Raw genomic sequence first — 24,407 nt, forward strand, 5'->3', positions numbered from 1 at the left:
ACAAACACATAGAACATGGTTGTCTTCCTCCCAGCAAGACAGATGAACAACTGATGGAGCGGAGACTCTCTGAAGGGGGCAATGAAACTGTTTCCTGATATTCAATAACTGCTGACAAATTATACAACACAAGCAGCCACAGATCATCATGTAAACAAGCACACAGCGGATGTATAGAGCTCATCTGTGATGGCTTTCTCTCACATTCATGCTGACCCTCGCCCCTCTAGGTGTTGTAGGTCTAAAACCCCTAAGCCATAAATCCTATTAGTCAAGGATTCTCTGAAGCATTATGAGGCGTTTTTCCGACTTTAATTGTTTGCATTATCACTTGCTACCTGAGAGACATCACTCCCAATTAAACAGAACTCCACTGATCCACCTCTAACCTAAACATTATGTATTATATCATTTATGCTGCTATCAGTAAAAGGAAAAAAGAACTTCTCCCATCAAACACCAGTCGTTCCTCTGCAGTGTCGCCCTCCTCCCTGTCACCTCTGGCTCATGAGTTACTGCTGATTAGAAATGGCAGGGCCAGCCTTAGGGATGGAAGCTCAGGCCCCTCGGTCGGAGGTCGTGTCACTCTCGGAGGAAGTTGTGTCTGAGTCACCATCAAGCTGTGCACTGCTTCAACACATTTCAGGTGTGTGGGTGTTGATCTGAATCCTGCAGCTCTCACATATAAAAATATATGTTGATCTTCTGCAGCAGCTATGCTATCTTGACCTATTGCATGTTCCAGCTCAGGTCACATTTACTTACTAGATCTCAGGGTATTATATTTCTAAGTGGTCTACTACAGCAACACACTCCTACTACTGATACGCAGCTGATCCTACATCTTTGTCAAAAAAACAGGTTTTCCCACACGTTAACTTTACTGCTGTGTCAGCATGCTTTGCTTTGTGTGAGTGTTTTTACATGTGGGTGTGTGAGTAGGCAGCAGACTTGCTGACAGTGAGAACCACTGCAACACAGCTTCAACAAAATAAGAATCACAGCCTCATGCAGACCACATTTAAAGAGGCTTTGTGAAGTTTAATCCAAAACATTTGTCCTCATTATATTTTGTTGAACATACTGAATGAAGATTTTCATGTGCCTCTCTTGTGCTCGCTAGACTTCCACAGAGCTGCAGGGCAAAAGCTTGGAATGCTGGATCTTTTGTTGGCAAGTGGGTTTTTGCTGCATGCCAGGCAGACCGATCCAGCCAGCCCACAGGGGTCATCAGAGGAGAGGGGAGTTTTGATTATGATCATTATTTGGTAAATAAGATGTCAACAAGGTGTTTCCTTGACACTTTATTGAGTAAAAGGAGGAAGGTGCAGAAATGAACGCCCCCTTCTCAATGGGACCTCTAATCTCCCCTTTCATGCGTATTCTTGTCTTGAAGGGTTTCGGCCCCGGCTGCCATGTGCTAGTCTGCCTGGGCCTGGCACCTCTTACTTGCAGGTGGGGTGAGTATCCTGGCAAGCATGTGTTTATAAAACCCACTTGTTTGGGCACAATACTTGAACTAACTTCTTTTGAGCGAACAGTGTGAATCTGTGCAAAGCCTTTTCCCAAAGTCCTTTAGAAGGCGACAGCCCATTGAGAGCAGAGAAGGAGGGATTACCTTCCTCGACAGTGGTGCATTTCCGAGAGAGCTGATTAGCTCTGCATTCATTGTTAAATCGAGCAAAGGAAGGCCCTAGAGGAGTGAAAGGATCCAAATAGGTGGGCCCAGAAATAAAACAGCCACAGGACGCCTTGCACAGGCAGCCCAAAGTTTTCCCAACATTTCTTTCCCCCCACTCCTAAGGAGGTGCGGCGTGAAAAAGGAGATTAGCATACAAAATTAGAGGCGGGATGATTTATAAGGGCAACTTGCCTCATGCCCTCCACCCCCAAGGCCCTACTCCGTCTGGACAAAGTTAATTAAACTAGTATTAAACAGTGAAGAAACTTCCAGCCGCTCAGGAGTTAGGGGGCTCTTTGAGGATTATCATGATGAGGGAGAGAACGGGAGGTATTTGTTGAGGCGAAATTGAGAAAGGCGTGATGGAAGGAAGAGTATGCTTTTACTATTCTTGTTAGTTTGAACTGGAGTGTCCTAACCCCAGTGGGAGAAGGTTGTGTTCACTACAAAATCAGGAGGTATGACTGTCTTATAGAAAAGACTGAGCACTCACACTAAGCTGAAGGATAAACACAATCACAGTATTTATTATTCTTTCATTATATTTTAATGGAAGACAAACCGCGGCAACTAACAACAAAGCAAAACTAAGAAACGCTGTGCAATAAATTAACAATGTACAGTACAAAGTGCTTCATTTTATGTACAATTAAATACATCAGGAGGGAAGGGAAGAAGGTCAGGGCCATTCAAAAATGTCTCCTTAGTCAAATGGAAGATATAATTGAAATTTACAGTGATTGCTGCTGAACTGGCATCTGATGGGTTCTTTTGGAAATGATGTATGACGCTGTACAACTCTAGAGAACTCAATGCACTACGTTTGTGTTGTGATTATATGCAGCACAGTGTCTCTGTCACTGTACACGGCTTCATATCTTTAAAATAAATAGATGATACTGTGGATTATTTCGAAGTAAAAACAAAAGCCCAGTGACTTTTCAGAAATGTTGTAAAAATATAAAAATAGATCTTAAATACATTTATACCAAGAATTCTACAAAAAGCCCCTTCTCATCTCCTGTATTATGTTGCCTTGTGCACATCCAACAGTCAATAACTTTTAGTACAACATAGACAATGAATTGGGTCTGAAATTATGCTAAACTTTTGTCCAAAACACAAACTATCAGAACATGCACAGAGTCTGAGTGACGCTGAGGAACCCCTTCAGTGCTTCTTCCTCAGTCTGAGGTTCTTCCGGCGGTTACCAGCACTTTCATTCCTTCCCTTCTGACCTTTCTTCACACAGAAGTACTTGGTCACTGTCTTCCTGCACTGCTCACACTTCACCGCGCAGCACCAGTGGAACTTACAGTTGCAGCTCGACACCATCTCAGCTTTGCGCTCCTCCACAGCCAGCCCGCACTCTCCACAAAGTCTCTTGCAGCTCCGCTTCTCCCATTTGCTCAAGTTCTTGCCTTTCTTAAGGCACTCACGGCCCTCTGTGCCCGGCAAGCCCAGAGTGCGGTTCTCCAGGCAGTAATCAGGGGAGTCTTCGAGGTGGACCAGCTCCTTGCGAGAGATGGAGCTGAAGGTCTCGGCGATGGCCCCCCGGCTGGCTGCGCTGTTCCCTGCTCCTCTTAGGAGGTCCACTTTCAGGGCCCGATGGTACTTCTCCTTCAGATAGTTTCCAACCTCCCTGAACTCTGGCAGCTGCAGCCAACAGGTCTGAGTAGTGCAGCTTCCCGACACACCGTGACACTTGCACGTCCTTTGCATGGTTCCCTTTACAGCCTGGAGGCACAGACAGAGAACCTCACATCATTAAAAAGTATTCTGTTAAATATTATACAAAACAAAGATGATTGTCACCATATAAGTGTGCATACATGTGTGTGTGTGTCTATTGTTTGATGATTGATGTGTTGTCAAATTAATTGATTGTGCTCCAGGCAAGAAAGGGAAGAATACACTGAAAGGAAGAAGTGATAGCTTCAAGGTGCATCGCTGAGTTTCTTTGTCGCCCTCAGTGTTTCCTGACTTCACCCGACACAAAACAGCTGTTGCTTGAAAGGGGACATTTTCTTTCCTCCGGGAGGGGATGAACTTTCTGTTGAGGTGAGGCTGAATCAAAGTTTCACATTGAGTTCCATTGTTGCCTCCAAGAATAAATAGGAGTATTTATTTAGCATGTTCATTATCAACATGTTTTCTGGTGTGAGAAGACCCAATGGAGAGTCCCATTGAGTGGAGAAATGAAAAAAGGAGTTTTTTTTCTCTCTTTCTATCCCCATTTTTTTCTGTTACAATGATGCTCCAGGTGCCGTGGGGATCCCAGGGCCCAACAGGGGGGAGCAAAGGCACCATAAACAAAGAGCACTTCAGCTGCACGCCTGTGGTCCCCTCAGACTCCCTCGGGGCCAAACAAAGACCAACATAAATGTGGGATCCTTATTGCAAGAATAAAACTAAACACTTATTTTAAAAAAAAGCAGAATAATACAGAATGCTGTGCAATGTCTGGCTCCCCAGGATCTCTAATTAAGCTTGCACCAGTGATCCTGAGATTCTTGAGTTGAGGTATTGTCATAAGGAGTATTCAGGGCTGGTAAATAGGCCCTTCTGGTACACCGAACACACTGTTATTATTGGGGACGAGTGGCACCTCACTTATAGCGGCGTGAAAGGGATGCTTGGGTGGCACACTCAGTATAATTCTGAAAGGTGCTTTACATTCTGCAATCAGTTGGAGGGCTTCTCAAAATTTCAACCAAGTTGCCACCCAGTTTAAATACTGTATGGTTCAGATCAAGGCATCGACACTGCATAATTGTAGAGCTGCTACATCTTGTTTCAGGGGAATAAAAGAGCACCTACTGTACCTTGCGCCCAGCCTCGTTGTTATGGAGATTCATGGCTGCCCGAGCATCTTGCCCTGTCTCCAAGGCATCAACAAACTGTTTGGAGATGGCCTCGCCGAAGCCAACGTTGTCACTGCAGCCACCCCAGAGCCAGCCATGACCACCTAGGAGGACATAAACAAGAAAATGTTTTTAAAAAAATGATGTGTCTTATGTGTCATCCTCTGAAGGGGATATGTATGTGCACTGACCACGCTGTCCGTTCCTGCTGTCATCGCAGCCACAGTTGTCAAAGTCTCCAAGGCTGCAGTTCCTGGTTAAGGTGTACATAACCCCAGCGGAGCTGATGGCATGGACAAACGCCGTCTCTCGATTTGCTGTCAAGAAAACTTGTATTAAAATCTCAGTGAGTCCACTTGAATGTGTTTTAATATAACATTTTGTGTAAATTTTCATGTATGAAAATGGCCCCTGTTCTGAGTAGTATTGATGTTATATAAACACGTTTGACCCTTGGTGACTCTGTAAAGAGAGGCAGTGATTCTGAGGGAATGTTGTGAAATGGATTAGTGTGTTTGCTTTGCCACTGTTCACACTTGGCCACTGTAACTATTACAAAGGCTGGTGATGAATCTTTTGCCTACGTAAACATTTCTTCACCCGTGCCTCCCATTCAGAGCTGGGATGTCAGCCTAGAGATGCTGGATCCGCAGCCAGTCAAGGCCGGTGGCTGGTGGCTCTCTGGGTACTTTGGACTCACCGCTGCGCAGGCTGCTGTGCGTGGACAGCTGCAGAGCTCTCTCGGGGCAGTTCCAGCGGTCCCAAGCAAACTGGTATTTGCACTCCTCTATGCCACTCTGAGCTCCTGCTGCCACGCTGCTCGAGTAGATCAAGTAAGCCTGCAGCAGTGAGGATATAGGGAAATATAAGAGAACAGGCGACAGGCAGGCATCCCATAAACTTGGTATCTATCTTCCTACCTCAACCTCAATTAATGAAGTTTTTTTAGATAACAAGCCCTGAATGTAGATAATGATCTTTGTCTGTTCTATGACATAAACATCATTATAAAACTGCAATGAACTGGTACACTCTGTCCCCAGCTGTCCTTGGCCTGCTGCTCTGCTGCTTGTCCAGACTGTGTGAATGATAATATAACTAATATGTCTCAAGTGGGCTTCAGGAAGATAGAGTACCACCTCTTTCACAGGGGTCTGGCTCACTAATGATGACCACCCACTACAGCACTACCTCTTTTACACATTCAACCCTCGGACACACAGAGCCTCTGAATAAGGTCAAGTGTAAGGAGGAGGGCTGCAGGAAAAAAATCACAAAAGGCCAAGAATATCACTGATATAGTGGCCATTGTTGCATACAGGCGGGTATACTGAGGAGCTTGTCTATACACTCGAGTTAAGATATCACAAGAGCCTTTCCCTCGACTCTTCTGGAGAGAAAGGAGAGGAGGAAAGATCAAAAGAAAGTTGAGCTTACCTTGGGTCCAGTCATCAGGAAATTATTCACTGACCTGGAAAAGGAGACAGCTTATTCACTTGGGGAAGCTTCACGAATTCCTGAGCTAACATCTCTCATTAGTGCACTTTGTAACATGTTAACTGTGACACCAGCCGCCACCCAAACCTCAGTGAAGGAACCGATGGAATAAAACCCTTACAGAAATAAAATATATAACAATACAATACGGAGGACAAGGTGTGTTAAATGTAATCACAGTTTATTACATAGGCTGTTCTTATGCTGTTATAAAGACTAGTAGACTGTGTTTAAACCATCACTCAGTGTCTTCACAGCATCTGTTAATAAGTCACAATAAGTCACAAAATGTTTAAATTCATCAATACTTTAAAGCATTAATAAGTTGTTAACAAACAGACTTCAGCTTCAGATCAACTTTTTAAGAGGCACTAAGAACTAATTCATTTGAATTTTCACCACCTGGCAACACAAAATATTTCTTTAAAAATACTGTCTAATAGGCTAAATAGAGTTTTAAATGACGTCTAACTTTAGAGAAAATATCTGTGTTTTATATGTTTTTTTTAGAAACTTCACCCCAACATAAGGAAGGCTAAATTCCTGGTAATCTATTTGAAAATGCCGATATGGTCTCAGTCTTATAAAAAGTCCACATGCTCCCCATGTTCAGAAAAGCAGTCTGTGTGTGTCACATATGTTTATATGTTCTCTTTTGGACCAGATCATATTTTTATAGAAGCCCCCACAACCTGACAACCACAAAAATTGTCTTTGGAAATGGCTTCATATCATAAAGGTTGTTGTTATTATTGTTATTATGATTATTCAGAATCAACCATTGTTTTCCTGGTCCCCAAGCAGTCCTTAGGTTCCTCAAGCAGGCATGTGTCAAATCAAAAAGAAACAGAAATAATATGAGTGATAAAAACGAGACTTACCAGCAGCAGTAAGACCTCATGTGAGTCAGGAGGATGAAGATGTAATAGAAAGCCTCCCAGTGTACGAACATCCTGACAGGTGAACGCGGCTGAGCCTGCGGACGGCGTAGCGATGGAGAGGAAACTGAGCCGCACATGAAACCTTCACCAGGCCTTCCAAGACTCAAGGAGGGGGCTCTGAAATGGAGCTGCTCTCGTCCCAACAAGAGATTATCTGCTTAATTAAAGATTTTCCCCCCTTCTTGCTCTCCTGACCAATCAGAAGTATCGCACCAAGGAGAGACTGCGATGATCAAAAGGGCACCCCTGGGCCTTCAGGGCCGGGCAACGGTGGGCTCCCTGCCTCCATTCAAGAGCAAAGGAAGATCTCTTTAATCCCATACGAAAAGTGTAACACTGATCCCTTGAATTTCTTGCTCGGAGTAAAAAGTTTATTTAAACTATCTAATTGTCAGGGATTGGTGAAGATAGCGCTGTGGAAGACGCGCAGGTTTGATAAGACCGCAAACATGAAGGCTGTTTTTTTTGGAGGATGTAAGTTAACAAAACTGATTGAATCACACTCAGATCACTCAGACTGACAGTGACAGGGGCATATTGCGGTTTAATTTCAGTCGTGGTCAAATCAGACTCACTTAACAGCAGGTGAGTGCATATTTTCCGCAAAAAGAATTCCCAAATTCTCCCGCAATCAGAACATAAAAGGTGGATTGACACGCAGTGAAGTCCCAGCTAGCTATTGATCAGATATAAGTAATTTGCATCACTAATCCAGACGGTCCTTTCCTAACACTGGATGAAGAGTTATTCCCCCACTAACCCCGTCTGACCCTTAGGTCCCTTTCCTTTGGCACAGGCAGGCCTTTTGCAAGCTTCTTGTGTGCAAATTAGGATTAGAGAGTGGGGGGGGGGGGGGGGTGGAGAGGGGACTTCTGAGGGATGTTTTTGGATTAAGATTTAAAGAGAAATGACAAATAAGATGAGACAAAAGAATGAATCATCCTGTTGTTTTAGTTTTAGTAATATAATAGTCTTAGGTTCTGTGGATGCAAAGCAGCTGCACAGAAAGCTTTTTGTACAATTTAACTGTGACAACAAATATGCAAACTGTGTATGCAAAAATCTGACATCGGCAGCAGCAACAGCAACCTCATCTTAGTCTAATGCTGCAAGAACCACAGAACTGACCAGAGCTCTAACACTAATGTGCTGCATGCCATGGAGAGGATGGCCTGACAGTCAGCAGCCAATAGACAGAGGGCTGATGTCACTCTTGGGGCGACAGAGATCTGCTGCAGTGGCACCACTTACAGTGGTCTAACATACTGGACCCGGTTCAAGCTGGCGGCTGCACATCACAGCAGCCAAAATACAACTCACAACGCACACAGAACACTGTGAGGATGCACTTTTTTTTCTTTTGACCTGCATTAAAACATTTGTCCAACAGAGGGAGCAAGTGAAAACATTATTCAGCAAACACAAAATCATCTTTATTGACCCCCGGAAAGGGTGTTCTCCCTGATCAAAGGAAGGGTCAAACTCTATGAGCTGGTAGCTTTGAATGCAGCTCATATGGTGTAGTTGTACTGATGGAGTCTTTCAAGGAATGTGCAAACCATCTGCAGATCATTGAACAGGTGACGTCACAAGTCAACTGCTTCACATCACTGTGACAAGCTTATCATAAAGCGCACGAGGCAGATCCCCATCAGGGTACAAGTGACACATGGCTTTTAAATGTGAATAGCATAGCAGGTGTGGCCTATGGAAGAACAGCTCAGGTATGTCTGCAGCAAGATGTGGATACACAAACTGATTCCTGTGCTGGGTCAACAACAGGGAGCGGTCAACACAACACGGATCAAACGATTTCTATATATGAACACCCAATGGACAACTTCTCATGTTTCTACTCATGAACACCCTTCTGTATTATTTAACTGCTTCTGAATAATCACCTCCACAGTACATTATCACTTGTAATAAAATGTAAGAGAACTGGTGTGATCATAAGTTTTATTCAATATGTTGAATCAGGAGTATTACAGATTTCCAACAAAAACAGCAAAACATTTCTTCACATGTACAAAATTTGGTTTATTATGGTACATATGTTATATACAAAACATTCTTTGAAAAAAAGTGCCATTTTTTTAACACTGTAGAAAACTGTTGCTCTGTAAAAGAGAAGTTGTGACAAATATTCCAACAGTATCATCATTTGGGTTTGTTTTGGTTACACAAACAACCACAATTCTTTAAAGATTTGTTGTTTGTTTTTTTTTTTATATATCTTAAATAATTTCAGTTTTTCACATGTTCCTTAAAAGCAGACAGACAACAAACAACAAACTGGACTAAAATGTAAAGCCGTATTTTTTTCTCCCCCATAACTTGCACTCATAAGGCATTCAGGCAAGGCTCCTGACATGTTTCAATATCACACAGCATGAAGGCAAATGCATCTCCTAAACAAGCCTGACTGGCTTTTTATCTCAGGGGAAGGGAGAACTGATGACTCCGTTGCAAATGAATACAAAATAAATGCAAACAATCGTCTGTTTTCAGATTAGGAGTGACAAGTCTGGTTCTGTGTTTCAGTCCAGAGGCATCTGTATGAATTAACCAGAGGTATAAATGGCATTACCACACAGAACTTAATCCTCAGCTGTATTCAGATACAACACATGGGGACAGCTCAGTGCAGGGCTGGCTGCTGCTGTGTTGGCCTAAAATACAGCAGTGCATGGTTTAGGAAGACTACCGGTACTAGCTTACAAAAAATAGAGAAAACCTTAGCTTTAATTTACACCTCTTCTGGGAATGACATAAAGCAATACTGACACGAGCTGAAGGCAAAAAGACTTGCTTGCAGAAAAACCTTTGCTACAAAGTTCAACAAAGTGCCAAAACTATTAATAAATAGCAAATTAATAAATACCAGATACAGTAAATTATTCTGTAACGTCTGCTTTGACACGCTGCTCACACACTTATTTTATTGTGCTAATGTGGCAAAAAAAAAGGCTTTCATTAAACTCGCACCTCTTTGATATTAAGGTGAAAAAGCTGTACTCGCACATGTAGCCAAGCCTGCTACCTGTGGCTAAAGTTGTTGAGGACAACTCAAACAATTAAAAAAAAAACCCACACATTTTTATGAAAGATCTACAACTCTTTATAGCCAATATTAGTCTCAAGAGGAGGTTTAACTTATAATCAGAAGCTTGGTAATCACCACCTCACCAGTAAAACGCTGCTACGTTCCGTCTCGGTTGTATCAGATATGGTGAGTTAACAGCTGTGTGACTCAGCCACTTTTGTGGCTGCCGTCACCCGTTCGCTGCATTCGTGCAATGATCATTTCATCTGAAACCTTCTTTGGGTCTTTGGCCAAACCCATGTAGCACATGAGATCAATGAAGGCAGTGGTGATATTGAGCCTGTAGCCAAACTCACTAGCAGCATAATCAAAGGGGAATGTGTGATGATAGTTGTGATAGCCTTCCCCTGGAAAAACAGAGTTAGAACAAGTTCAGAGGCAAAACCTGAGTGACATTTTAAAAACCAAAAATACAAGACTTCTGCAAAATCTATGTTGATTTGAACACATCACAGGATAGAGAAGTGACAACTGTTAGCAGCATGTGACTGTTAATTTAATTTGATGCTGAATGGAAACTAATTTTAGGATTTGAAAATCCAGCTGTCGGCTAATGTAATTCACAAGCTCCCACAATCAGATTTCCTAATTTATGCCACAGCTGAAACAACACAAGTTGTGTTGGGTATATCAGTATTTAACAATACTTCCAACGCACAGCTCTCAGGGCTGGGATGTGGATCAAGCTGGATTTACACCAGCAGGGGTACGAAAGCAGTGCAGCCGCCGCTGTGAAACGCTTGCATTTAAGTCCATGACTTAAGTATTTACACGTGGCGCGTAGCAGAGCGTCCCAGAAGCATAGCTCTGCACTGCTCCGCGAGAGATACACGCCGGTACTATAATGGCGCTGTGTTGCACCCCAGACATGTCCGTTTACAACAACCAAGCAGACAGGAAGTCAGGCACCAGAACATCATAGAGTTTCGGGTAGATTTTCAAAATAAAACGCTGTGAGACTGAACTTTTGCTGACTTCAAATCAACACGCTCGAATCGATAAAACTACTGTAGAACTGGCAAAATTGAGATTGTTCTTCAATTTTTGTATTAAATAGTGTAACAACTATTTCACTCGATTTTTGATTGAAACCCCCAGTTTCCTGTAATAATCCACCAAGGTTAGTATTTTAATGAAGACACACTGAGGTTATTATTACGAACTTTCAAATGAAACTGGGAACTCCAATTACTAACAATGTGCTTACTGTAGATAGACACAATAGCTGGAACTTAATGGAGGTAAAAAATATCTTCAGCATATAGGAATTTCCAGCAAACATTTTCCCTTTGCTCTAATTTGCAGGAGAGCATTTACTTGCATGCAAAAAACATGGCCACTGGGTTGGCACACTGTCTCTATAGAGATGGCAGACTAAGACTTTAATTGTAACCAAGCCTAGTTTTTTAACAAGTGAAGAAAATTAAAATATATTAAGACACTATAATGTTTACTGCATGTAGTCCTAGTACAGTATAAGCACAGTAGTACCATGAGTCAAATATCAAAGAATAAGTAATGCTTACCTATGGCACTCAAAGCAACCATTCGGTTTTCCCTTGGGTTAATGGTCTTATCGTAGGGCCTGTTGCCCCACATGTGGGCAGCGCTGTTGACAAGCCAGGTGGCGTTGAGCACCACAGTGTATCTCAGGAGTCCAGGGATAAAGTATGCTACGACCAAGGACTCACCCCAGAAGTACCAGGGCACCAGCGTGGGTACAAGGAAACAGAGGGTCACCACAGAGAGCTTGTAGTGCCTAAAAAAAGAACAAAAATATATATAACATGACATCTCACACAGGTCACAAGGCCATAATTCAGTCTGAGCCTAAGGTACATGAAAACATAGTATAAGCCTTGTGTAATCAGGCAAAACAACTTCAAAACCTATGATTATCTGCAGAAAGGTTTGCACGTCACTTCTGTGGACAGTTCATCCTGACTGTGACCACCATTAATCCCCTCTGCCTGAGAGGAGCAGTGAGTCTGGGATTCGTTCCAGAGTAGTATAGATGTTGACCAATGAGTGGTCAGTTGACACAACATGGACATTCTGTTGAGTCATGGACACTCTCACTCAGGCTATCATAGACAGGAAATTATTTTAAATACCAGGACACCACACAATAACATTGTCAATGGTGCAGTTTCATGGTCTGTCAGAATAATCAGTGCTGAGTGGTGTTCTGCTTTCTTTTTCATCTATTCAAGGTATGCAGCCATTTGCATTACTGAACTGCACAAAATACAGAGCTCTGCACATTTTGTTTCCTCACCGTCTTTGAAACATCACCACTTTGTCTGCCTTCAGGTCAGACAGCTCCAGTTTCTGTCCCTTCTCGATGACGTCGGGATGTTTGCGGACAAGCAGCCAACCAACGTGGGAAAAGAAGAATCCTCGTGTGGCATTGTGGGGGTCTGCATCTGTCTCAGAGTACTTGTGGTGAACACGGTGATCCCTCGCCCACTCGAATATGTCATTCTGCACAGATGCACACACAAACACACACAAAGAAATGAAGTCGGTTATGTAAGGCACCTATGTATAGAAGCTTCAGATCATCAGATTAAGGCGGCAGGTCATCTGGTAGCAAAACAATTACTGTATATCACTCAGATTACATTCCTGCTCTTATTATTGCTTTAACCATCAAAGTTGCAAATATATAGGCCACCAATTGTTTTTCATTTCAAAAGTGCAACTGCTGGCAAGTTATTGATGAAAAATAATACATGTGGAGCTTTTTTTTTACCTGAAAGGCCATGGAGTTGGCAAGAGCGAGGAAGACCCGCAGGGGAAAAGAAGCCTTATAGGATCTGTGGCTCCATAGTCTATGTGCACCGGCAGTCACACCAAGAGCACTGTAGAGGTAGCACACCACAGCTGGAAGGAACACAGGTGAGAGAGGAGAGAGATCTTATAGAAAGCTGTCACCATTGTACTGAGATAAGTTCAACACCCATGAGGGCAGAGTCACTGGGACACCATGTTCTTTTCATAACACTTGGGCCTTGTTGTTCAGAGGTCTTCCAGGCAGATGTAAGGGTGGGTACACACAGGTCTGCCCTCACATTTTTGTTGTTCTAAAACTGCTGAATGCATTTCTATGTGAAGCCCAGACAAGACTTCCCAGGATTTGAGTAACGGGGGCTTCTGATTGGCAAAGAGCATTCTGTTGTGGTGTCACGCAGCTCACAATGGGATGTCTATAGGAATGGTGATTGTGCTTTGTCTTCCCCAGGGGAATAATATGCAGCTCAGCATTGCAAAGAGAGGGGAAAATTATACAGTGCCAGAGGGGAAACAAAGTCCAGATTGTTCGGGAATTTGAGTCATGCCTCAATAGTCTACATATATAGGGCACAAATTCTAATTATTCAGCAAACTTGTTTGAATAGTACCACTGAAATTCAAACGCTTCTAATTTAGGAACATGCAACACATTCCAACAAGCCCAAATAGTTTACAATCAGACACATGTTTGAGCTCTTTCATAAGGCCAGATTAGTTATAGATACTTTACACTGTTGTGATGTTTGTGTGCATCACGTCACATTTAAGTAAACAAAATACATGTTTAAGTAAAATGAAAACCTAAGCCTGTCAGAAATAGTACACCATCCTTTAGTTACTCGACCTGAAAAACCAGCTGCATTAATATCCAATAATCATTTACAAATTACTTTTTTTTTTTTTACCGGCAGGTCTGTAGTTCACTATAAAAAATATTAATTTTGAACTGAAATTATCAGACAGAGGAGGATTACAATGCTCTGATTAACAGTGACAAACACTCCCTAGAAAAAGAAGAAGATCTGGAATAAAAGTGAACACATCCAGAAGTTGTTAGGTTTCCAAGAGTCCTCCTAGGGTTACAAAAGAGGCAGCAGACCTCTCTCAGTATCAGTCAGTGTTCATGACTTCATTATGTAAAGAACCATCAGGAAAATGCCCCAATGACCTTCAAACATTTTAGAAAATACTCTTCTGACAAGTCTAAAGGTAAATCGTTTTGAAGGCATGTGTCATGTTACACAAGCTTCCACAACATTACACCTTCACCTGGTGTAATGTTAGGGTGATGCATTGCAGCTTGAGGGCCATGTAATCCTGAAGGAGGATGAGAGGTCATGACCATGTGAAGAGAAAATTACCTGCAACTGGGTTATGCAGCAAGACACTGGTAGGTCTGCTTCTGAGTGCAATTAAAGATCTGGAGATGCTAGAAAGGTACATGAAAATATTCTGCAAAACAGAAGCATGTGGTTGCTGCAAAACTAGCTAATAAGTTTACGGAGAGATTACTTTACCAAATAATTATTTAGGTCCTGGAACAGATAACTTTTTGATTCAAAATATATCATGTAATGTTTGTTTTGTGTATTAAATTAAGTTTTAATATCTGAAACTGTTTAACATTGGCAAAAGTTGATAAAGACACCAGGAGTGGTCGAGTACTTTTTCCAGTGACTCATACTCCATTATTCTCATAGGCATGGCCCCTCAGGCAGTCTGCACTGTAGTTAGCAATGATCACACATCAGCACATTCTGCTGTCTGACTGTGGCCTGCAGAGAAGGGGCAAAAACAACAAAAACCTGCAAGGCTAAGCCTACTACAGCATTTACATCATACTTACTCCATGCAAGTGTTAAAGACGATGCGGAAGGAAGGAGAACCAGTCCATACAGCGCAGCGATGTGTAGCAGAGACATCAGTATGATATTTCTCCACACCAACGTCCTCGGTGGTTTGCTCTCCTTCTCTTTGTAGGTGTCGTCAAATACATCTTCCACTGTCGATGTTTCTGTAATGGTGTATCCGTTTCGCTGCTTGTTAGCGTGTCGATTACTGGATTCGGCTTCTGTCATTTTTTTAAAAAAAGATGGTGTCCTGAAAGAGCAGCGGAAAAAGAGAGATGTCGCTCAGTTAAATGCGCACAGCAGGATGCAGGAACTGAGAGGAAGGTACGGCGGCTGGCTGCGTTCATTTACTCTCCAGCAGCGCTGAGGCCGGATGGTGGCTGCACGAATAGCACCATAGCAGTGTCATTTTTTTCTTATGCAGCTTCGCCTCGTTTCTATTGGCTGTAAAACTTATAGCACTATCCACCGCCTACCGAGTCTTATTAGCCGAGTGATGTAACGGTTACATGCCGCTGCTGCATGCGACTTTCCCCGTGTGCTTGACAGGTACATGGAACCTGTGTAACGTGGCACACGCCACCGCTGGTGATGATGATGATGATGACCCTGATATCATTGCAGCATGTTGTTACGTGATCTTTTAGGAGGTTATGGAACAGTTTTTAATGTGTTGTTTTAATTTGCGCATGTTCAACTGTTGTTTTGATGTCATATTAGCCATTAAGGCACAACATATGCAAAAGAGTTTGATAACAGGATACCTAGCTAGCAAAATGTCACAATGTTTAAGCGGCCATTTTGATTTTTAAACATTAAATTAGCTAAGCTAGCAGAGCTAACGTTAGCAACATAGTAAGCGTTTCAGCACTACTCTAGCTACATATAAATGTGCATGTCGTGATATTTGTTTATAGTACCGTATTAGAAATATGTGTATTAAATGACAGTATGAAGTTGTCTGTAGAATTGTACCAAAATGCAGCTCAAGCTAATGTAAATTGCCAGTTTCACAGCAGTACATGGAGCATTTTTGACACATTAATGGTTAAAAAAAATTATATTGTAAGACACATTCTGAAAAATAAAAAAAACACTAATTTCCATGTATGTTGTCCGTGTTAAATGTTTCAAGAAGCAAGTCAACTGGACTTGTTAATGTTCCCCGAGAACGTCTTCAATGATCTAAACGTCCAGTTGCTTTGCTTCACACTCTTTAATAACAATTACATGGACGGCTGAGAATCTTCATGGACATACTCACCTTATGTTCTGGTTTCGCTGTTGCCTAGCAACCACTTGCGTGTAGGGATGTCGGTGGAGCGCAGATCAGATCAGAGCCCCCTGTACTGAAGTCTTCTTGTTGTTAACTCCGAGGTCGTTTGGTGGTTTTATGCTAACAGATTCAGGAAATTGATGCCACTGGCTCTAAATATCCTATTGGCTGTTTGCTTAACCGATGTTTACCTCCCTCTTTTTTCACCATCACACAATGTGTTATCATGTAGTTAGCTATACAAACCCATTGCCCAATCTGTCCACCATCGTGATGTAAATATAAATCGTTAATCTGATAAAAACGTGTTGCAAACGAATGTCATTTGAAACCATGATTCACTGTCTGTCATGGGACCATCAAGCATTTATGTGATTTCACCCTTTAACCCCAGTGTTATGCCACTCTTCCCTGGCAAAGGTCCTGTGCATATCATTTGCTGTTTTACAAGGTTTAGTTAATTTCCAGTCTGACCAAAAAAAAGCAAGTTATCTGTATAATAAAATAATAACTTAGAGTTTTTACAGTTTTTAGTTTTAGAGATGTTTGGTATGTGAAATAATCTGTATACCTTTAGGCCAATAAACCACAGAATTACATTGTTAACAGAATATTTCTTGTTGGGTTAAATTCACCAGAATTTCAAAAGCTAAAAAAGGTTAAATATGCTCCCAGTTTGAACCTGGTCACCCTGCTGGGTCCTCTGGGTCTGGATTTCCAGAGGATAAAAAAGTTCAACTGTGGCATCAGTGATTTTGTACACTGGACATCATCATGTCATTTAAAACGTCGAACATCCTATCTTCAGGCCATGGTCACCTTAATGACCTCGCATAAACGGTGGTAACCTTTCAGGCACAAATCTTGCCACTCATACTGAACCGTCGTTGTGTTATGACCTTAGGTGAACTGGACTGAATGGGATGAGCATGGACATTGTGCAACAGATGTTTTACAGGATGCAATGGCGCCATCTACTGCAGCGATGCTGCTACAGCAGTTACACCTAAACTTCTCACAGCAGACAATTTGACAGATAGGAAATAAAATTGCAGCAGTAATATTAATTTAGGTTACCAACCATTCTGTTTCAGTCAGAGATTCCATTAAACTTTAAAAGTGTGACAGAGCCAGGATGTTAAAATGAGGCAAAAACAGAACGTGTAGAAAGTTTTATGTTCAGACTTAAAGATGAGCTTGCAGTCAGAACATCTTTTATCTCGTCATACCAATTAACTATACTATACTGCAAGTTTGATAAGAGTTTGATAAGACTTTGATAAGACCCCTGGATACATTTCTGAGCTCCTCGTGCCCTACAAACCTGGTCGCAATCAGACATATTCAGCTACAAACAATTCCACAGTAAAAGAGAACTGAAGACCAAAGGAAGACCAGGCCTTTTCTGTAAGGGCCCCGACACTATGGAGTCTTAGTCTTTGAAATCCTCTTTAAAGGTTGTGCTTTTAGTGACTTTTAGGTTTGAACAGTGCCAGGTTTTTATTGATTGATTGACTGTTTTGTGTTTTATCCGGCCTTATCTTGCTTTATCTTGTTTTGATTCTGAAACACTTTTTTATTCGTTTATACTTTTACTATGTTTTATTGTTCTGTGTCAAGCACCTTGTAACACGGTTATGAAATGTGCTGTAAGAATAAAGTTTATTATCTATCTTTTTCCTGTGAAACAAACCATCTATCCTGCTACCTCTCAAAGAGCAGCACCAGTTCACAGTGAGGAGTATGTGGAAACATGTCCACTGGCACAGCCAGAGTGGGAGAAAATGCCTCTCCTGTGAGTTTTTTCTGTGGGTTAGGAGCACAACAGAGCTCTTTAAAGTTCCTCATAGCCTCTCCGTCTGGTTTACAGGAAACATAGACCAGCCTGCGGATGGAGGGTTGGTTTCGTAAAGCTCGGATCACTCTGTAGTGGAGGCCTGCTCGAGCAGGGTTTACCACAGCTGTGAGGCCTCCACCTGCAGAGCTCAGTTCAGACATAAAGCCTGGAAGAACCACCTCAGCCTTTCCCGTGATAAATGTACAGTTCAGTACATTATTCAGAGCTGCATTGTGTATGGCATCTTCAACCGCCTGTTTGATGAGCTCTACACCGATAATCCTGTCAACTCTGGGAGATGTAGTGATGCCGATGGCACCTGTCCCGCAGCACACGTCTAGAAGAGTACCACTGGCTTTCCTTTGTCCTCCATCTTGCTCAAACTGTGGGGCACAGAGATCTCTCACTGTCCCATACAGCACCTGAGCCGCTGCCTGGTTCACCTGGAAAAAGGCATCAGCAGAGATGCGGAATTTGAAGCCCAAAACCTGCAAATAACAACAAACTGTGGTCAAAAATCAAAATGTCTTCTGTGTTTGCTCTATAAATATATGTACAGCATAGGTTAGAAGGTAATTAGACCAAATACAGCAGTAATAAATAACAGCCTAGCAACATTATCTTCTTTAGCCAGACAAGAAATTATGAAGTTGTGGAGTCCCTTAGAGATTCTGTCTGGACATTACCTTGTCGTATATGTGTGGCTGACCATGCAGGAGCTGGTAGGGGGATTCTTCATGGCTGCAGCGAGTCATTTTGCTCTCCTGGAAGAACAGTGAGTCAAGCTGGCACACAGATCCAGGACCCTGAGTGAAGTAATTCACCAGCTCTGCCTTATGAACTGCCACTTCTTGTGGTGTGAGTGTCTGAGGATGAAAATACACTATAGCCATGGTGTGGCCCTCTGCATTGGTCCTCACAGTAATTTCCCTCCAATGACCCCCAGTATGGAACAGCAGGCAGGGCTCAAGCGAGGAGAGGCGGATGAAGTCCTGGTAGCACCTGGCTACCAGTTTGTGCTTCTCTGGCATGTTAAGTAGATGGTCTCCATTGACACAGACGATGTTTCCGACTCTACCTGTGCCCACGTAAAATCCAACGGTCTTTGGATTTCCATCAACTCCCCTGTTGACAGAAAATGTGGATTTGTTGCGGTAGCCGTTTCTAACTGGAGATGGCAGAATAGGCATAACAGGAAAGTTGAGTTTATCTCTGCCAGGCGATGGAGAATGAGACAAAACATCACCTGAGAGATGCCCCGAGAGTTGAGACAGAATCCTTCCTGTTGCTTTTGCTTAAGCTCAAGCTGCTCATCATAGCTCAGCCTCCACAGAGGAGTGACCACATCAGCCAGCCTTTCCTCCCAGGACAGATCACCAGCCCAGGAAGGGTTCTTTTGACTTTTCTTAAACCGTTTCTTTTGTGGTGGTTTCCCCTGATCAGCTAAGATAATGTCGCTACTTGAAAACAACAGGCAGGAAATCCTCAAAGAATACAAAAAGTTACGTTTGACAGAGCTGACTGACCGAGTGCATATAGCTGCCAAAGCCATTTGACTTTCACTTCCTGTTATGTTGCAGAGTGCTGTACGGGCCCGTTAGCACCCGGAATAAAACAAAACACCACTTATTTTAAATATGAGGTCAAACTGCTGTTCCACTGGATGTTCATGAAGTCCTTGCCGGCGGTTCAAGCCATCTGCTGTGACGTCTTATTTACTAGACAGATAGCGTTTTGCGTCATCACCGTGCGTCCCGGGGCAAGTAAACATTTCCGTTGTGTAGCGATGGATTCAAACAAGGACGAAGCGGAGCGGTGCATTAAAATAGCCCTAAATGCGATCCACAACAACCAGCCTGACAAAGCCAGGAAGTTTTTGGAGAAGGCACAGCGCCTGTTTCCGACAGACCAGGCCAAAAGTACGTCGAATAAACATCTATTTAGGCAGCGATTGTATCTCTGGTGCTGGGCCATAGCAGTGAAACCCTATCAGCTAACGTTAGCAAAACCGTCTTAATGTTACACCAGCTGCTCTTAGCCGACCTGGTATTTGTAGTTTTTCAGCCCGCACCTGCAGTATCACAGCATATTTAGTTAGTTATTATCTCTCTTGGTGCTCGCCTGTTTAAATATTATGTACATGTCGTTTGTAGCGTTCTTTCTAGCAGCTACAGTGCTAACTGTTAGCTCACGGTACTGGATTAACTAACTGGGAATCGTAAACCCAGGCAGCAACCTAGAATGAGGTGGCTCTGCTCTCTTTACAGACTTACTGGATTCGCTAGCGCAGAACGGGAAGCCTCCAGAGGAGAACGGCAGCCATGTGAACGGAGAAGGGCCCAATATGAGGCACCGCGGCGGTAGAGAAGAGGCTGATGGGCCCCCACAAGGATCCACAGAATCGGCTAAGTCATACACAGCAGAGCAGCTGGAAGCAGTCAGAAAGTAAGTGCATGCTGATCAGTTCTTTTATATCAGCAATAATATGATGTAGCTCGATGAACAAGATTACGTGTTTTTATATATTATTCAGTACAATAAAGAGATTTGAATCAGAATCAGAAATACTGTATTAATCCCAGAAGAAAATTGTTTATATTCCAGATGCTCCATGCTTGATCAGAAATATGAATAAGTAAATCTTAATACTGCTGGAAATTTTTTAATTTTTGTAAAATAAGTTTGTCATCTCTGTTCATTCTAAATTTTAGGTGACACTGCCATTTATAAAAATGAATATATGAATCAGAATCAGAAATAGTTTATTAATCCCAGGGGGAAATTGCTTTGGTGTTGATGGTGTGATCTTAATCGTCGCAACACTATGTGTTTTCCCCAGTTTGATAAAGGTATTGTCCCATAATGTTTGACTGAATGTATATAGAGTGTATTGTATTTCCAGTCTTCCTTTTTTCCCTCTACAATTTGTTAACCATCTCTGGTGGATGTATTTTTTTCTTCTGCAGGATTAAGAGCTGTAAAGATTACTATCAAATTCTGGGAGTTGAGAAGACTGCCTCTGAGGAGGATCTTAAAAAGGCCTACAGAAAGTTAGCTCTCAAATTTCACCCAGATAAAAACCATGCACCTGGAGCCACAGAGGCATTTAAAGGTAAAATAAAAGATATTAGTTTGATTGCTGTGCTAGGCAATCAAACTATTGTTCTTCGCCCTCTTTCTTCTTCTTCTTCTTTTTTATTCTTCCGTATGTTTTTTGGCGCAGCGTATCTTCAGCATACATTGACCATTCAACTATCAAAATGTTCACCTCACAGAGGACAACTTCAAGTTTTTTTCAAAAAATTATAATTTTTCAAATACTAAGCAATTTCGGTGTGATTTGTAACATGGGAGTCTGTGAGAGAGCCCTTCTATGAGGGTCATCTGCCAAATGTAGCTCCTCCTACAAATTTCAAGCTACAGACTCAATTTTAGTCTTAAAACGCTCATTAGATGCTGCTCTATCAAACTTGTATTCACAATTTTCTAATTCCGAATCATCTCACATGCCAGGCTCTCAAAGTTGGAGTGGTCTTTGAGGTCTCCTCTGCTGTTACCATGGTGACAGGCTGACACACAGAGGCATACAAAGCTCTGAATTGCTCTGATTCTTCAGCAATTCAGAGCAATCCTTCACATCAGCATTCAAAGCAATGCTTCAGATGCAAACTTGCATTTTCTTCAGGAAATGCCCTTTTCTAGTTTCATTTCCTGTTCTATAGCGGACATTTGAGTGTACTAAGTACAAATCTGTGTGCCTTTCAGCTATTGGTAATGCCTATGCTGTTTTGAGTAATGCTGAGAAACGAAGGCAGTATGACCAATACGGAGAGGAGAGGACACACCCAAGTAGACACAGACACCACCGTGATTTTGAAGCAGACATCTCACCTGAGGACCTCTTCAATATGTTCTTTGGTGGAGGTTTCCCTACAAGTAAGTAGATGCCAGCGCAATACAATGTACTGGTAGGATGCTTATGTTTGACTGAAAGCAAGCACACATCATACTTGATATCCATTTTCATAAATTCCTTCTAGGCAATGTACATGTTTACAGAAATGGAAGAATGCACTTTGCACATCGTAACGGGCAAGAAAGACGAGAGCAACAGAGAGATGTAAGTCTCGTCTGTAATAATTATGCTTAATTTCAATAGAAGCTGTTGGTTTGCCTTATTTTGGTAATCACATGTGTTTTTCTCTCTTTCACCAGGGAGGCCTGGCTTTGTTTGTCCAGCTGTTGCCCATCTTAATTCTCATCATTGTTTCTGCTCTCAGTCAGTTGATGGTCACCCAGCCTCCGTATAGCCTTAGCTACCGCCCGTAAGTGTAACACTGTTTCATCAGCCCAATCAACACTGTGCTTATCTCAACATGATTCTTTTTATTTATATTCAAAAATAATACAACATGATTCTTTTTATATTCATTTATAATTTCCTCTCTTCACCAGGTCAGCTGGACATATTCACAAAAGGCATACATCACACCTGAAGGTGCCTTTCTATGTAGGGGACCGTTTCAATGAAGAATATACTGGAAATAACCTGAAGAATGTTGAGAGAAGCGTAGAAGAAGACTACATCTCCAACCTTAGAAACAACTGTTGGAAGGAGAAGCAGCAAAGTGAGTTTACATAAATCAGAAATTACTCACAGTTTATTTTCTTTATTAGCTAATATACAGCAACTTGTGATTTACATGCTGTTTTTTCTCCTTTCAGAGGAAGGCTTACTGTATCGTGCTCGTTACTTTGGTGATTCTGAGTTGTACCAAAGAGCACAGAGAATGGGGACTCCCAGCTGTTCCAGACTATCTGAGATTCAGGTCATGCTGGATGGCTAAATACTGCTTACACACATATGGGTAAGTTCCATCACTGTATGCTGCAGATAAGCTTGTTCTGCATGTTGAGCCAATTCGTTCTTCCATCCTGATAACTCTGCTACTGTGTCTCTGCTAACTAATTTTAATCCAATGCATTGAGACGAGCAGGTAGTCAGCTTTATTTTTATCAGTTAACTTATCATGGCGTGTAAATGCAGCTGCAAGTAAAAACTGACACCTGATAGTGAAGAGTCAACTATTGCACCAACAAGAAGCATTTTTATATCACTGCCTGAGGAATGTTTTATGTAGGACAAAAAAACACTGTCACAGCAGGAATAAATACATACATGAAGAACTATACAGCTATTGGGAAGAAATTCCACAAGTAATTTGCATTTATTCCTAGATTTACATGGACCTAGTTTATTTAGGTTATTTCTATTTTTTTCTGTTTGTCTTTGTCTCCCTGTCATTGAATCTTTATTTTCTTAGGTAGAGAAGATTGAAGCGAGGCATCTGGACTTGTAGCGTTTGGAACTCTACAAGTCCAGACGCCTGGCTCCTCTCTACGTATTATGACCTGGATGACTGAGAATCTTCATCAACATTTATTTTCTTAGGTTCATCAGTACTTGAATCTAATCAGAAGAAATCGGTCGGAGCCCGCTCAAATTGGAGCCTATTTCTGCAGCAAACCAAGAGAATCAAAAATGCCTTACGTTCAGTGGGCAGCAGACCTCATCAGGGAACCTCTCTGCAGCTTTGATGTAGATTGACTTCCTGTAGAACTGTGAGAAGCTTCGAGTTGACTGCTGACATTATTTTACTCTAGTGTCTTTACAAAGGTGAGAGTCTGCTGGACATCACAGTGGAAAGAAATTTGGTGTCTATTTGAATGATAAAGCAGGCTGCTAAGGTTAGCGTTCTCTGTCCCGATCTGTTTTCTTTTTCGTTTTTTTTTTTTTCTTAAACATTTTTGAGAAATCTCTCGGCCTTCTCGTAGACAGATGTCTGAGCCACTCGCAGGAAAAGTGTGTAATTTTTATAGTTCTTACTAATGTAAATATTCATTTTACTTTTAACAGTACAGGGGTTATTGGAGTCATTTACAAAAATGTTATGTGGATTTGCTTGTAGACTGTTGGATCATTAATTATTATTTAAAGTTGTTGCACAAATAAAAAGTAAACCATATTTATTAAATTAACATGCTAAAATTGTATAAAAGTTTCTTTGAATTAAATTTGTCCAATGATTGACCAGTGCATTTTCTCTTTTACACACACACACACATTCCCATCTAACCACATTTGACCTTTTTGCTAAGTAAATTGTGGAGCAGTGATCAGATGAAATTGAACTCACAGCAGAAATATTAGTATCCGGATGTGTTGCAGATACCATGCAAAGAAAAAGTAGATCTGTGTAAACATTACTAATCTTAAGAAATGCTACGTTTACGCATGAGAAATATCACAGCGTGGATGTGACCGATAGAAGAACAATGACAGCAAATATGTAGAAAATAATTTATTGTGTCTTCAAGTATAAAGCACAAAGGTTCCCAGAGGGAATACTGGACTGAAATACACAAGTCTTTCCCTTATAGGTGTGACTTTACATTCATTCAAGTTTTGAATATTCAGGCATGAGTCTTCACTGTTGAGTCACCTGTAAACAGCCATTTTTCACAGTTCCCATGAATTGAGTTCAGTTTATCAAAGCTC

The 24,407-nt window shown here is 41.8% G+C and overlaps 4 protein-coding genes across 5 annotated transcripts; 1 reads left to right on the plus strand and 3 right to left on the minus strand.

Moving 5' to 3' along the window:
- Positions 1–2,851: 2,851 nt before the first annotated feature.
- On the minus strand, positions 2,852–6,994 carry wnt8b (wingless-type MMTV integration site family, member 8b). The gene is made up of 6 exons (XM_028423214.1): positions 6,924–6,994; positions 5,983–6,016; positions 5,246–5,384; positions 4,737–4,862; positions 4,507–4,649; positions 2,852–3,418 (listed from the first exon to the last, which is right to left on the minus strand). The coding sequence occupies exons 1-6, from the start codon at positions 6,992–6,994 to the stop codon at positions 2,852–2,854; spliced, it is 1,080 nt and encodes a 359-aa protein (XP_028279015.1).
- A 1,931-nt stretch (positions 6,995–8,925) lies between these two features.
- scdb (stearoyl-CoA desaturase b) lies at positions 8,926–16,136 on the minus strand. Of its 2 annotated transcripts, XM_028424192.1 has the most exons (6): positions 16,000–16,136; positions 14,732–14,985; positions 12,845–12,975; positions 12,368–12,573; positions 11,616–11,848; positions 8,926–10,436 (listed from the first exon to the last, which is right to left on the minus strand). In XM_028424192.1, the coding sequence occupies exons 2-6, from the start codon at positions 14,961–14,963 to the stop codon at positions 10,237–10,239; spliced, it is 1,002 nt and encodes a 333-aa protein (XP_028279993.1). In that variant the 5' UTR covers positions 14,964–14,985; positions 16,000–16,136; the 3' UTR covers positions 8,926–10,236. The 2 variants fall into 2 exon arrangements, with proteins under 2 accessions (XP_028279993.1, XP_028279992.1); XM_028424191.1 differs by lacking the exon at positions 16,000–16,136 and having other exon boundaries at positions 14,732–15,247.
- Positions 16,137–17,177: 1,041 nt separating this feature from the next.
- trmt2b (tRNA methyltransferase 2B) lies at positions 17,178–19,623 on the minus strand. The gene is given in 3 exon segments (XM_028424021.1): positions 17,178–18,336; positions 18,535–19,127; positions 19,130–19,623. Coding segments are annotated over 3 exon segments (1,485 nt in total). The 5' UTR covers positions 19,401–19,623; the 3' UTR covers positions 17,178–17,715.
- On the plus strand, positions 19,581–23,939 carry dnajb12a (DnaJ heat shock protein family (Hsp40) member B12a). The gene is made up of 9 exons (XM_028424022.1): positions 19,581–19,767; positions 20,116–20,293; positions 20,815–20,960; positions 21,614–21,784; positions 21,889–21,968; positions 22,064–22,173; positions 22,304–22,476; positions 22,574–22,716; positions 23,301–23,939. Exons 1-8 carry the CDS (start codon positions 19,635–19,637, stop codon positions 22,693–22,695), a joined length of 1,113 nt encoding a protein of 370 aa, XP_028279823.1. The 5' UTR covers positions 19,581–19,634; the 3' UTR covers positions 22,696–22,716; positions 23,301–23,939.
- Positions 23,940–24,407: the final 468 nt, after the last annotated feature.

The sequence above is a fragment of the Parambassis ranga genome, chromosome 15, assembly GCF_900634625.1.
Source record: "Parambassis ranga chromosome 15, fParRan2.1, whole genome shotgun sequence".
Lineage (NCBI taxonomy): Eukaryota > Metazoa > Chordata > Actinopteri > Ambassidae > Parambassis > Parambassis ranga.